This window comes from Aptenodytes forsteri, unplaced genomic scaffold (assembly GCF_000699145.1).
Source record: "Aptenodytes forsteri isolate BGI_AS27 unplaced genomic scaffold, ASM69914v1 Scaffold1, whole genome shotgun sequence".
Lineage (NCBI taxonomy): Eukaryota > Metazoa > Chordata > Aves > Sphenisciformes > Spheniscidae > Aptenodytes > Aptenodytes forsteri.
The window spans coordinates 504,092-519,570 of NW_008795035.1; the positions used below are offsets into that span (position 1 = coordinate 504,092).

The 15,479-nt window shown below is 38.2% G+C and overlaps 1 protein-coding gene across 1 annotated transcript in view; it reads left to right on the forward strand.

Moving 5' to 3' along the window:
- Window positions 1–8,745, forward strand: part of WDR72 (WD repeat domain 72) — a 115,917-nt gene extending 107,172 nt beyond the window's left edge. Inside the window, exons 18-19 of the mRNA XM_009276464.1 lie at window positions 2,774–2,872; window positions 8,690–8,745. Of these exons, the coding sequence (XP_009274739.1) occupies window positions 2,774–2,872; window positions 8,690–8,745 (155 nt within the window). The remainder of the gene's footprint in view (window positions 1–2,773; window positions 2,873–8,689) is intronic.
- Window positions 8,746–15,479: the final 6,734 nt, after the last annotated feature.

A 15,479-nucleotide genomic window follows, 5' to 3' on the forward strand; every position in this document is an offset into this window, starting at 1 on the left:
CCCTGTGAAAACCCTTTCCATCCGTGCTTTCCACGCCCTTTAAACTGTTCCTAATGACTCCTTGCCACCAGGTATTGGTGCGGGTGTTTCATCATTGTTTTTTGTCATTTGTCAGCCATATCAGCTCTGCCTGTGATCCCTTTTTTCTCATTTTTGTCTTTCTTGGCTTTCAGTGACTCCATCCTCTCCTGAATCTCCGTGCGTCTCTGCAATCTCTACTCAGGCATATCAACTGGAGATCCTCCTGCTTTCTCCAAGGATCTTGCCAGCCTGTCTGGGTTTCTTTCACTTCACACCTTCCTTCTGATGCAGCTCATCTGTGTATGGACCTGCTTCTAGCTGTCTTTTATTCATTATGTTCTGAGTTAATTCAGTCCTCGGCTGAATCTGGTACCTTCCCTAAAAACACTGCTCAGCTCTGCTTTGTTGTAAAATCAAACAGGTTAGTTTAAATTATATGGCTTATGCTGACATGGTCTGGGACAGAGGGAGAGCACTTGTACAGGTTTGTCCTAGTGCCATTCAAGAGCAATTACAGCACAGACTTCCAGCAAGGGAAGTACCTGCCATCTCCTAACCGGGACTGATGCTTGGTGCTGTGAATGCATCTCCCCTCCTTGGTTCACGGTGAGAGTTCTTTACTGGGTGAAAATACACCATGTGTTTTGAAAGGCTGATCCTGAATTTTTGCTCACTGCTACATCTTTTAGAGAGGACAGCTCTTGTGATTTTTCTCTTTCTCTGCAGAGGCATAGCCGTACTTGTTTTCTCCCTTTTACCACAGTACGCTCTGTTGGAAATTTTCCTATTGCTCTACTTCAGCGTAGTTCTGACTTTTAAATTCATGCAGCTGTAATGACTCAATCTATCACTCAGCACAGTGGAGCTGACTGCTTAATGGGAAGAATTGTTTTAGAAAGAATGTTCTAATAAATATGGCACAAAACAATTTTTTTGAAAATATAATTCACACACTTGCATTTTCCATTTTTTCTTTTTTTGAAATGGGAATCCTGGCCTTCAATTAGTGTATTTGAAAATTATTTAAATGTTGTAAAAATCAGAGAAAAGCACAGATATCTTTGAAGACATTTCTTTCGGCGCATATAGTGTTTTCATGTGTGAACAAGAACATTTGTTATTTATTCTAAGTTGTTCTTCAGTGTCAACTCACCTCATGCAGATTATCATGTCAACACTTCCACGGCAGAGATAAGAACTAGAACTCCTCTTCATGTCGATAAATTGGCCGTTGATACAAGTCTACTGGCTTTTTGTAAGCTTAGAAATTTAACCAGTGTTCCTGCTCTGCCTGGGCAGGGTTTTCCATACTGGTTAGTTGCCAAGGCAGATTTTTGAAGCAAAATTTACTGGCTTTTTTTTCAGGTGAAATGCATGGTGTCACTATCATAGATTTTATTATTTATTACGTTTTAATATTACATTTTCAAGGATCTAATTCCACAATTGTATTGAAGTCCTGATTGCTTCAAATGGACTCTGTGTAGATGCAGGAGTTGAGAATGATGGAAACTTTTGGTGACCTGGGATCAATAGCTGCAAACTGATGGAAAGCGCAGAGCACTGAATTGGAATATGTGTCTTTTGAGCTCTTCCTGTCTGAACAATGCCCTGAGGCCTTGTTGGTTCACTCTTAATTTTGGAAAATTTAAATGGGTGTTTAAGTAATCCTTCAGCAAATATTCATTTGATTAAAAAAAAAAAATCCATCAAAAGTTATAAGGGAACAAATTTCTTGTTTTGAAAACAGGACAAAACTACACTGGGATTGCATATAGCCATTGGTATCCCCATCCACATGGAAGTTTGGAACCTGGCTTAGTTTTCTAGATATTAGGAAAAAAAAAAGTATTTTCTAGTCACCGCTCTTTTCCTAAGAAATGGGATCAGCTAAGAGTTTTAATGGGACTGAAAAATTGAGATCTAGTCTTTACTGTGCTTTTCTGTTTGAGATCTAGTCTTTATTACTGTGCTCTATAATGTATTGTTTGATAATTGGACTTTATTTTCAAGCTATATTTGTGGCTCCATATGGAGATATGGCACAGAAGAGAAGGAAATGGACATTGACAAGGGAAATATCTCTCCTCTGTTCAGGAAAACTTGTGTGGGATTTGTTCAAAAGCCAAGTGAATTAGAAAGTCGTATACAGACAAATAATTGTTTCCATGAAAATATTTCCTGCTCTGAAATAAAAATGTTTTTAGCAATTAAGTAAAAGAAGAAATCAAATTTGGTAATCTCTAAACTGCAACTCAGTCTGTTTTTTACTGCACTTTGGAATTATCGCTAATTTTATTACACATTCTAGCTTGTTATATACAACATATTTTCATCTTAAAATGCACACCATTTCTCTCCCCTGTGAATGACTCCAGTAATTACAAAACCACCTAATTGATCTTTTATATTGTTTACTGGCTTCTTTGGTGGAACACACAAGCACTTTTTATAGCTACTAAATTGTTTTATTATTTTAGGATTCTATAAGAAAAAACTGTTTTTTTACTTCAAAGGGATCACGTTTAAGCTGATGCCTCAAACTTCTCCGTGAATGAATTCTTGTCTGTGGATTTTTCAACTGTGCTATGGTTGCATATAAGTTCTTTGAGTTTCTGTTTTATTTCAATCTAATATTTGTGTTTACAAATTATGTCTTCAGCATCGAAAGCTCTGCAGAAAATCAGGAAGTGTTTGTTTCTGAATACATTACATTTCTCCCTCCCCTTGTTTTTATTCTTTATTGCTCCAGTCAGTGCGCTGAAGCATGACAAGAGCTCAAACTCGGCAAACTTCCAAGACGTGGAGGATACGCCTGACAGATGTGTCTTGGAAGAGTCGGAGAGTCCAGGTGAGAGGCATTTAAAGACAGTCACCAAGTATCAAGTGATAAATCTGACACAGCTTTTGGGTCTGTAAAAAAATCACATTGTAATGCTGTTTCCTTTTTAGCAGCTGCAATGTCAAATTAATGGTCACCTCCAGGGGTCACAGTGTGGAGCTGTTATCCTTTCCTCTTTCATCAAGAATTCGGGTCTTAGAAAGGATAAAGGCTTTATGACCAAAAAGAAAGCTGACACTACTAGTTCATTATAATTAGTTTTGGACTACACTGCTTGCTTAATATATGTACAATGTCTGACCCTTTGAAGGTAGCATGAGATTATGAAAAATTAGAAGGACTGTATATACTGCAGTTGAAGGTAGTGGCGGACATTCAAACGCTGTATCTCTGGAGGAAAGCAAATTGGTAGCGTTAAATAGCTTGATTCTTTTCTTTAAATCAGCTCACACAATCATTATTTCATTTTAATGGCTCTTAACATTGATTCAGCTAAATACAGGAACATCCATAAAGTGCATTCTTTTTGGTGACTAAAAGATTTATCTTCATGTAGTTTCATTATCTTTCTCGTTATGGAACATCTACAAAATTTATTAAATGAATCCCAAAGGGAAACAATTAAATATGAAGTGTATCGAGTCACAGCTGATTAAAAACATTCTGTGCGACTAAATACTAAGATCTTTTAAGCAAACTGTGAGGTTGACCCACATGCACCGTATACGTAACCTGCACGTAGTCCTCATTAGTGAAAGAGTTAAACATCTATCTTCACTTGGTATTTTCCTTCCCTGCTTTATCTGGTTTCTGTGTACCCTCTTGCATCTTTGTGTGCTGATCCGTGTATCATATTTTTGATTCATCGTCTCTGCGGCCTGTCAGCTTAGTTAAGAGATTTCCAAATCTTGCAGCCTGTGCTGACAGGGGGCAGCTGCCAACAGTCCCCTGATCCTTCCCCAAGGAACACTGCTGAGATTTAATTTTCAGTCAAAGGGTGCAGTCTGAAATCCATGTCAGGTCCCCTAAGTCATCTCAGAACCCGGATAGGACCCATGTCTGGGGGATTATATTTCAGCACACTCCACTCCTCCAAGATTCCTTGGGAGTTCAGCTGCTGTCATATACCTGATTTGAACTACATTCCCTTTTCATCTTTTCCACAGAAATGAACACCAGTATATGTTAGAATAATTGAAACCAATGAATTGTAAATCTGTATTCATTTTAAAGCCTCGTGGGCTTGGACTCAATGCTATATGGTGGAAACCAGCATGAGATTTAGAAAGAAATAGATAATCTACTCGGGAAGGAGCCAAGTTTAATTCTTTACCGCATCTACAATCTGTGGTGCATGGCACCTCCTTCAGAAACTGTCTATAGTCCCTTCAACAATGATTATGGGCAAAAATGTGGATTGCCAGAGCTCTGATCTGTTCTGAAGTAAGAAAGTATTAAAACAAGGTGGCACTAAAGTGTTCAGGTGAGAATTAATGTATCTTAAAGGTAATATGAATTTTAACCTTACATTAATTCCGTGTGGCAAAGCGTGCACGTTTGGACAGGAACTTGAATATCCAATTCTGCACTCTGCATATCTGTATGAAGTAATGGAAAGAATAAAAGCCTGTCAGGAGGTGAATATTGACTGGCAAAAATACATGTTGATAAAGCATCTAAACTTAAAAACTGAGTTCCATTCGGTCCATCTGACATCATTAAACTAGTAATAAACAATGAATTACTCTGGCTTTTGTTTCTGTCCATTCCTGCATTTTAAGACATCTTGTCTTATAGGTCTGAAAACCTCAGGAGATTTCACTACTGGTCTCACTGCTTTCCACTGAGAATTTGTGGCTTGGTTGTCATGGAGACATCGTATTTCTCCAAGAATTGCTCATATTGATCCGTGGACAGGCGTAAATGGCCAGGCGAATGTGAGGAGTAAAGGGGGTTGGGCAGTACTATAAAATGACCAGAGGTTATGGGTCGGAAATAAGCTCATAGCAAACACTTAGGTAAAGAGAAAGAAACAGTTTCATTTTGTTTCAGGATTTCGTTTTTGCACTTTATGCCATTGTCTTCTTTCACTGTAGACTGAAAGAAACTTGTTAGTCACTTGTCATGTCAGATCTTTGGTGCTTGTCCTGACACAGCTGTCAGCCTTCCAGCTCTGTGCAGTTCAGGGACACACAACAAAGAGCTAGGAACATGAATTATTTATTGCTCCTTGTGCGGATGAAATTCTGTGATAAGAAATTAAGACACTTCTGACAGAAGTGCGTGTTTGAAAGGAAAGATTTGGTAACACAATACATTTACTTAAAACTTACCACGTACTTGTAGTAGTGAACACTGAAACAATAATATGACGTTCGGTTGGCTATGATTTTCTCTAGTATTTCTCAGGTGCTTTAACTTTGAATCGTATCTTGGAATTTGAGAGTGCCTGGGAGGTCAGCATTTGGTTTGGTGAAACCTGTGACTTTAGAGTCTCTCTCACACATATTCAAAGTCTGGGCAAAATTACAAACTTCCTTTATAAGTTTTTATTAAACAGTCTATGTATGTGTTTTGCAAAGTCGCTTGCGCTTCACTTGCAATATGTTGTCATATGTGCAAAAGTGACGTTAAGAAATACATTGATTTTATTATCTCTTCTGATGAGGAAAAGGTGAAAATATGACAATATACCTGCAAGGAATTCCAACTATTCCTAGAAAGGGTTCTTTATTACGACTTCTACCAGAATCAGGAAGGCTATAGAGCAGCTGGTAACAGACGTACCTGTGCGTTGTGTTTTCTAATGGTGAAAGGTGCAGTCTCTAACCTTGACATTAGACTGAGAGTTATTTTCAAAGTGATCTTAATTTTCTAAAATCACATAAAGCTTACTGCTTATTTTACTTTCACATTTTCTATGTGTCTGCACATGTTCTCACTGTTCTGGATGTGGGCCTCCAGCAATTGTAGAAAAAGGCATATACTCAGATGAATAGCAGGAATCCATCTGACTACCCAAGACACCAATCTGAGATTTACCTGTGATTTCTTGTGTTCAATGTGTGATCTGAACTACTCTCAGAGAGGTGATGAAACCCCTCACCCTGCACTTTTCTCTTGGATAATTCCCAGCAAACATTTTTCACATATGATGGACACAGGTAAATATCAGACTGCAGTTTCTTGTCTAAGTGAAATGGATTTTAGTTGCTCCCTTCATGTGCCTACAAGCTGCCATTACCTGTGATAGTGGCTCATGTCTATTTTAGCCCACACACAGAGGAGATGCTGGGCTTCTCTCCCAGATGGCTAATAGTAGGTTTATCACTGCCATTTTCCCCACATGCTGAGGACTACTTCTGTTTGACATGCAAAGCCTTGGCTTTTCAAACTTGTCTCTGCTCTGGCCTTGAACATAATAATCAGGTAAGAATTACAACAGCTTTTTGTAGAACTTGACTTTTAATCATATCAACCCCCCGTAAAGAATTCACCATCCCTTAGAGTGCTGCTTTAATACAAATAAATATTCCCAGCAGTGTTTTCCATTTTATCAGACAAATTTTCCACACTTAGAGAAACTGAGAAAAAGGCTGAAACTGAGTGAACATGGATATATGTTAGACTTCTAGGTCTGAGCTATTCACCCAGGTTTTCTTGTACAAACCGTGGTGGAAAATTGACACCTTCAGAGGGCATATCACCTTGTCCAAAGGGAGTTGCTTGAGATGGGATTTAAAGGGATTGAAAACGCTCTGAATTTTGTCAGTCAAAATCTAAAAGGAATGTAGCGGGACTTGACACAACTTGAGGTGTCTTAGCTTTCGTAAGTGGTGCAATCCCACAACGGAGGGTTCTGCAAGTACAGGTCTTATGAGAAAAAGGAATAGATTTGGGCTGAAGTCACGAGAAACAATGTAGGCACAGATGCCCCTTGCCTCTTATTTCCCCCAACAGAGATACTGCAGTAGACTAGGCAAGAGACTATTACTTCACTTGGTAACAGAGGGAAATTGAGTCTCCCTAATGGAAGATTGAGTTGGAAGCTGTAGACGGAAATTACAGTGTTATCTATCTTTTGGATGAAAACCATGTAAATGGTAAGAACCTTGTATGCTTATGGCCTTCGGTAGCCAGACAGTCTCTGCCTGAGTCACCTGGTCCCTTTTGCAGCTCATGATCTCTTCTATCCCTTCATTCCAAAAACATTGTCCATAGTAAATTTTTCCCTCTTCGTTTTTTGACTTTTCAGGACAGAATGTAATTTTGGGTGTATAACAGATAATAGTGAAAATCTGAGCAGTTTTCACAGTCTTGCTTAATTGCTTGTCCTAGATAGACCTTGGCACAGAGATGGGAAAGATCTCTGACTGTCCCTGAAAAACAGTCTGTGAGACACAGGACTGCAGCAAATAGAGATGAGAATGAGGACGTGTATCAAGAACAACAGATTCTTATTAGCCACAGTGTGCTTAAAAATACAGTGCTAAAATTGTGACTATCTTGTTATCAGGCAAGTTATAATTACTCTATCGAATATTCACTTACCAGCTCCAAGTTCCATCCACTGGAGAGTGTGTTATTTAAATCCGCACTGTGTCACCTATATGGCTGTTGATCAGTACACAGGCAGACAGTACAAGTAAATATTCAGTAAATTTCCAAGTATGAAGCACCCTAGAAAAGCATGATTTTCTTTTTCTGTATTTGCATCATCATGAAAAGTGGGTATCAGTAAATGAGGACTGATTCAGGAGTGGAGTGCTGGAGGTTGTTGATGATGATGATGCATGAAGCAGGAAGAGGATGCAATGTAGGGGCAGCCCACTGATCACAGGCACTGATAGCCCATGCTGCTCAGCAACTGTGTATAAAATGTTAGTGCCCAGGGATTATTCCAGACAGGCACAGATGAATCCATAAGAATTTCACTGCAGTAGATGTAGAGCCACATCCTATCAGCGCTCTGGGTAGTAACCCAGTATCATGAATCATAGGTTTTGTTTTGTTTTTTTCAAATAGTAAATCAAACTGTGAAACCAGAAGACTACACAGTGGATATCAAGAAAATGTGTGTATCTCTGTGTCTATGATACAGATAGACAGAAAGATGATAGATAACATGAGAAATGTACAAGATATCCATTAGACTGGGAAAGAATAGTGCGCGCTTCTTTCTCGATGTTCATGTACTCATGAAAGATGTTGTATCTGTTCAAGTAGTGTTTCTAATACAAGTAATATTTAAAATTCAGGTTGTAAATATTACCATTACTGATGATTGAGAGTGCTTTTCTGTGGAATTCTAATAAGCCATGACAGAATTAAAATATAATGCCTTATTAGTATAATTTCCTATTACTTCTGTCTACAGCTATTGTAGGATTAGTTCTGCTGAAAGGAAATAGATATAATTTGAAAATTATATTTGCAGAGGAAACATAATCTATTAATTTAAAACAGAAATTATCTTTCTGCTGAACCACTGGAATGTTTTCCTTTAAAACAAAAAAGGAAGAAGAAGGAGAAGACTGTTCAGGAGAAAAGTTTTGAGGAATGCCATACATTCTCTTGAGCTGTTTTGGGTTCCATATTGCTTCTTGTAGTATAGCAATTATAACGTAAACAGTCTTCTGGAGCTAGATTTGTGATATTTTTTAACACTAGCATGTTGGTGCTGAAAGTTTTCATCCCGTTACAAAAATTATAGAGTTTATTACTCTATAAAAAGATTGTAAAATAACTTATTTTTTAAAAACAAAATCTTGCCTATTACCTCAAACTGTAAAATCACTAAGCCAGAGGAATACATTTCTTTTCCAGATGACATGAAGCCACATCCCTGGATATCTAAGGTGTGCTCCTGTAAGGTGTGTTAAAAAGCCCTGCTTAGCCGAAAGAACTAGAAGACGCGCAAGAACAGCCAAGAGATAGGATATACGTGGCATGGACATGAAATAGCTTGTTGTATTTATTATTGTATACCTTTAACAATTCATTTGGCGAAGAAATACCTTTCATGGGATCAGCTTCTTTTTGCTGATTTACTGACTTCAATTCACACTTCCATCACTAATAGATTTACATTTATTCAATTAAAGTCAGATAGTTCTAACATAGAAAATATTAAATCTTTATTTTTAGATATTTTTCACTAGTTTATGTAGCGATCCCAAATCTTACAACTTTGATTGACTATAAAACATTTACATCAATTTTAATATTCTTTTACATACATTAAATTTAAATTTTTCTCTCTCCTTGCTTCTGACTTTTATTACCAATAACATTTTAAAACTGAGCAAAACTAAATGCATTTGAAATAATTAGAAAATTTGTTTGCATTTAAAGGAAAATGCACATTTTTAATTAAACATAGAACATTTAGAAACAACTAAAATATAAAGAATGTTGTGAGCCCAGGACAGCATGGGAAATTGGTTATAAATCTGGCCATGTCTAGGATGTAAATTTTCCTTTTCTATAAATACTGCCATCACCATCATCTGTAGAAATGTAGTACCAATATGAAGTTGGAGAAGCCCATTGGAGTCCTCTTCTGAAATGATATACTTCATTGAATTTCTATTTGTGCTCATTGGGAAAAGCAGCTATATGTTTTTGTCTTTTAAAAAATATGTCATTATGTTTGGAGAATATTTGCAGCTTACTAGACTCATTTATCACCTAACGTTCTGGGGGATTTATGCTGGTTTGACAAAGAATGGCCCCTTGGAGCAGTAAGCTCACTTTCTGTATTACCAACAGTGGGAGTGCTAATGAATTCAAGGGGAATTGAGGATGTGCTTTTCTGGGTCTGTATCTTATGGTGGAAATCATGGTCTGATGTTATCCTTCCTAATTGTCACGTTAGCCATAAGCTGCCTTAACTAGGAGAGTGAAGATTTCTTCAGTGCGGAGAGATTCTCTGGCAATGAATCTCTTTCTTACTTGGGGGGGAAATGTCATGGCTGCAGGAGTGACAAAACCAGGTTTCTGCTGCCATACTATGGTTAAATTTGGTTAAACATGAAACAGGCATGAAACCTCCTTTCTTCTGCTTTTTTATATCCATGAGTCCATACCTCTAAGTGCAGTGTACGGCAGCGAGGTCTTCAGAAACATTGAGCGGAAGGGCCTTCTGAGAAGTAGTATTTCAGTTTTTATTCAACTAAAGAATATGTCATTAAAATAGGCTGTGATCTAGAGAAGATAAAGGTATTTAATGTTACTTTTCTGTAATTGTAAATACCGTGCAGAAAAATGACATCTTTTAACAGAAAACTCACTGTTTTTTACAGATTTGATATTTTTCAGAAACAACTTTCCTTATTCTTAGAAGGTATTTTCCTATGTAAAACGTATCTTCTGTTTATATAAGCTTGTATTTGAATTACGGTGACTAAACAGTCTGGATGTTGAGTGTTACGGCTTCATTCTTTCACTTATTGTGCTGGATGCCTGGAATGTTTTCATTGACTTATTTATACTTGTACAACACAACTGAGAGCAGAACATGTCTTCAGCTGACATATATCCTCCTCTTAACTTTTATGGTTAAATCAGAGTTGCAAATGTCAAGAAGGCAAAAACAAAATTGCAAATATAACTACAGGAACTTAGTAACACTACAGGCACCTTGCAGACAGTAAAGCAAATGGAAAATAAAGGATGGACCTTGCTATCTCCTTTGCCACGCATCCTTGTCAACCGTCGCCTGTAGTTTGCTGTGGTAGTCTTCCATTGGCATTGAAAAGTTCGTTTCCCTTCACAACAAACATTACTGCTTTGCATCAGCATCTGCTCACTTGGGCCAGCTCTGTTCTTAGAGCCAGGGTAACAAATCTCCTTAAAACTATTTGTACTAGATATTTTAAAAGCTGATGTGTTCAAAGAGGTCTCATAGCTCAGGGAATTGGCATTGTCCATAACACCCAGTACTGCTGTAGTAGCAATTACATTTGTGCAACACAATATTTGATTGCTTGTCTTTAATTCTGCAAAGCAGTGCACATCAGCAGACTGCCAATACAGACAGCCCTTTGGAATGGTTTGTGCAGTGATGATTGGTGTTTGGCACATGCTTATGCGTGCTTTGTGCTAATTATAATTACAGTATCAGTAAGGTAAGGCAGGAGCTTTTTTTATTAGGTACATTTATTTCCCAGTAAAGCAAACGTATTTCCCATGTGGTCTGGATGTCTTTCAAACAACGAACTTTACAGTATATGCTCAAGATGAACTCTTGCTTAGAACAATTTTTTTGTATCAAAGTGATGATTTTAGAGCTCTATACAAAAATACATGTTAACCTCCTGCAATTGTTTCTTGTAAGCCATAACTGAAGAAACATTTCTATACTAATGCAGCCTGATGTACCACTGTATTCATGCTTATGGAGATTGATTTTACAACGAAGTTGCAAGGTAATTAAGAACATATTTTTCTTTTGTGTTACACTGAAGGAATCCTGTCAAAAGGAGTAATATGCTAATATTTTAGAGCAGTTGTCTAAATTTTAGATACGGGGTAAAAAATTCATGAATACCTAAACTGCTTAAGGAGCAAGGTCTTTTTTTTTTGGGTTTTTTTTTTTTTTTAGTCCAGAAGTCACAGGGTCCAATAAACTGTATGGCTCTAGCTGTGGTTTCATAGTCAGTTTTAAGCAGTATTAGGACAGCCTGCTGCTAAACAGGGCAATTTCTCCCCAATCCAGCCGTATGCTTCTATGTCTGGTGCTTGTATGACCAGGCCGTGTCAAGACAAGCACTGGCCTCAGTGCAAAGAGCGGAGGAGGAACAAGCAAGCCAGGGCAGGAAGAAGGCAGAGATACCATGTAGGTGTGGGACAACCCACACGTACATCAGCATTATCTCAGCACGAAATTGGAGTTCTAGGGTGCTATATGCAGGGGTCTTTCTTGCAAATAGATTTGCAGCTTTCAAATCCTGTAGGCATTTTTTACATTATGTGCACAATTCATTACATTATTAAAAAAAAAATACAGAAGGAAGTTACTGCTCCTTTAGTATAAGCCCAAACCAAAACTCATTGATGTCTCTTTGATTTGTGGGATTTTGAGTTTTCCAAATGATTCACACTCGCTAAATGGTCGCTGACCTAGATTCCTGCCTGGAAACATCCCTAAACTTTGAACTGTTCATTTATGGCTCCAAATCCAAACGTTGTATTTTGAAAACTCTTGTACTATTTACATATTTTAAATTTGGTCATTGAAATTAACTGCTTCCATTTCTGGGTCATATTTTGTTGAGCAATGCTCCTCCCCAATCCAATGAAAGATGTTCCGAAAGCAAATTGGCATAGAACTTGAAATATACATGAGATTCAGTGTTTCTTTAAAAAAAAGAGACACTTTAATAAAACCACTATGGAACAGGGCTACAAGCTCCAGACAACGCCACATCTAGCAGGGGAAATGATTTTGCAAGTCTGACTGAGCTGAAGTGTTGAAAATTTGGAAAAGAATGGGACAGGTGCAATGAGCAGCATTACCTCTCTCCAGGTTTTTGCTCCTTTTGAAAGAACATGTTCTCTGAAGGCAGACTAGGGCAGTGAGCTGGAGCACAAATCTCAAAGTCATTGCGCTAATGCTGAATAGCTAGCAAGCACGCACATTCCTGATGGGGGATCTGTGAAGATAAAGTCCTGCTTCTCGCAATGGATATCTCTGCAGAACTTTGCAGGCCATTCTTCTTGCATGAGAAAAGGATGCAGAGGAATTTCAAGAGCTGGACGTCCCCTTTTTCCTTCCTCATAGGATATGCAGTCTGAACTGCTAGGCAAAGCTCTTAGAATTATTGCTGGAGCTTGAGCTGGGTTATAATTTGAATTCATAGATCCCCAAAGTGAAAATTCAGCAATCTCATTTTTGAAGAATTAATACTGAACTTGGATGCAACGTAAAATTCACACAATAACCCAGGATTGTCTTCCTGGGGACCACGGGAAGTTTTTTTCTTGAATGACACCTGCTGGAAAGTCTAAAGTGTGTCCGAGAGCTGTGCTGCAGGACAGAGGCACGTCATGTAAAGGCTACCTTCCCCGTCTTCCAGTGAATCTGAGTGTCCTGGGTATGGTGTGATGGGTAAGTACAAATACAGCTGTCAAGGTGAAGCAGTGCAAGTTGCTAAACAGTGTTAAACATTATGAAACTTAACAAACACCTGCAGAGTTTTTTAGAGTGGACTGTGCATTTGATAAAATTGTTACACAATACCAATTTAATTGCACTAACCTTTTTCTTTCATGTATTTCTAGAAACCTTAGCTTGAGAAGACAGAGTTTTGCAGCCTGAATTTACATCATGTCTTGCAAACATAGGGATAAAGGCTGTTTTTCTTCCTCTGGCAATACTCTCAATAAGGTAGCTGTGAAAAACAGCATCACTGGAGTAAGTAGTACATGTTGTTTCATTAAGTACATTACTCCCTCCGTTTTTACAGCAACTGGGAGATTATTTTTTTTAGCATTTGAAAGCTAAAAAAATATTAACAATATCTAGTACTAGAAAAATAATATTCTCCTTATTTATTCTTAAATTTTAGCTAAATAATGTGTAAACTTCTTGATAATAAGGTCCTGGGGAAATTGTACTGTAAATCATTATGAATTTTCCATACAGGAACTCAGGTTACTAAAAGATTCTGTTCAGTTTCAGAACTTCATTTTCTGTAATCACACTGGCAAACAGCCTTACAGCTCTGCCCAGTAAATGCAACATACATATTTTTGTTGTTTGTTTTGGTTTATAGTCTTCCTGCCATGTAGATGGCAGCAGCACTCAAGCCTTGAAATTCACTCCAGCTTTTTCTTGAGTTTATTCCGAAACACCAAGTTTAAGAATATTATTGTCGAGAATGAACTGAAAGCATGATTACTTTAAAGATGGGTATCAGCTTAGTTATATATACCTTTAAAGAAGCCTGTGACTTCATAATATCGGTGTTTAAAAGGCAATGTGTCTTATCTGTCTGTATGAATATAGATGCCACTATTTGGTTTTTTGTACATTATGGTGTATTTTCTTTCTGTAAATTAATTTGCTAGTATTTTTTCTACTGCGCTAGGTTTCAGGACACACAGGGTGTTTCTGAAAGTTCAAAAATGTTAACATTTGCTAGGATAGTCCCCACATTTATTTCTTTGCAGAATGAGAAGCAGCTAGCAGATGCTTGGGCAGGAAAGCTGTTGGCTGTGGGCAAACTTGTCGACGATACAAAGAGGAAGGACAGAGAAAGGTAGTGGGATACACGTGTAGGATTTTGTGCTATGGGCTCTACTAATCATAGTGCTTTATAAAAAACATCATGAATTATGCTGGAAAAAAAAAACATTTTAAAGGTCCAAATATCTTTAGCTTGGCATAGAGTGGAATTGTCTGCACTCTGACATTTACTTTGGCTAAGAAATAGAGAGAGGTTTTGAAAGAGAAGCAACAAAACTGAGACCCAGAATCAAAGCTGTCTGGCAGCCTCGGACTCTGTAGCATCAGCTGAAATCTCAGGGAGGCTTTGTGGGATCATCTCCAGGCCCTGGAAGATAAAAGCAGATGTTACACACGTGACTGTGCACAGAGGAAAAAACTAGCACAAAAAGTCATAATGATGGTAGTTCCTTGAACTAGGAAATACTATTTAAATGCTGGAGGCAAACGGTAGTGTTTTAGTAAGCTGTCATACAAAGTAGATCAGCACTAACTCCCTCAATGCTTCTTAACCGGTAGCAGCTGAAGTAACAGGGAGATTAAATATCCAGTGGACAGCATTTCTCATTCCGTAGGACCCTGGCTGGGGATGCATTTGGTGGAGGTTTAATCCACACTGAGCATGGAATCAGCTAAGGTAACTGGGAAAGTGGGCAGGCTGTGGCACTTAACCATCCTCATCCAACCCACACAGCTGCAGACTTGGACAGGTCTGTTCTAGCCTCGCCCAGAAGCTGGGAGAGAAACAGGAACCAATATCCCTCTGATGCCCTTGTTATGTGGTATGAAGTAGAAACCCTTGGCCCAGTATATCATCCAGCCATTTGTAGTCAGGCAGATGATCTTCAGAGGACAGAATTCCACACTGGAGCGTCCATTACAGCTTCAAGCTGCACTCAGTGGATGGTCTGTGACCAAACAGGCCCCTAATGCCTAATGGGGCTATGACCAAAAAGCCGTTACAGATGTTGTGGCACATGTCCTGGAGTGATAGCATTCCTCCTGCTTAACTAGTGCTTCAGGTAAAGGACTAACAAAGGGAAAGTATGAATTTGTGGCTGATAAAATTTATGACAACAGTAAAAGTAGAATTAATGATGGTGAGAAAAGAGCAGCAACAGCATACGTGTCCCATCAAAACACTGGGATAGCCAGCTTTTGTCTCTCCTGCGTACCATTGAATACGATGCTACAGCTGCTACATCGGCCAGCGCTAATGGGAAAAGCACTTCCCTTCTTAAATCTCTTCCAGATAAATACATGCCTAGAGCAAATGTATTTTAACTGCTTATAGGGTATGTTTTGGAGATTTGGTGGGTTTTACTCTCCGCTTCACAGCATCCATTAAATCAATCTCAGATTCCATTCCAGTGAGCAGATATTTGT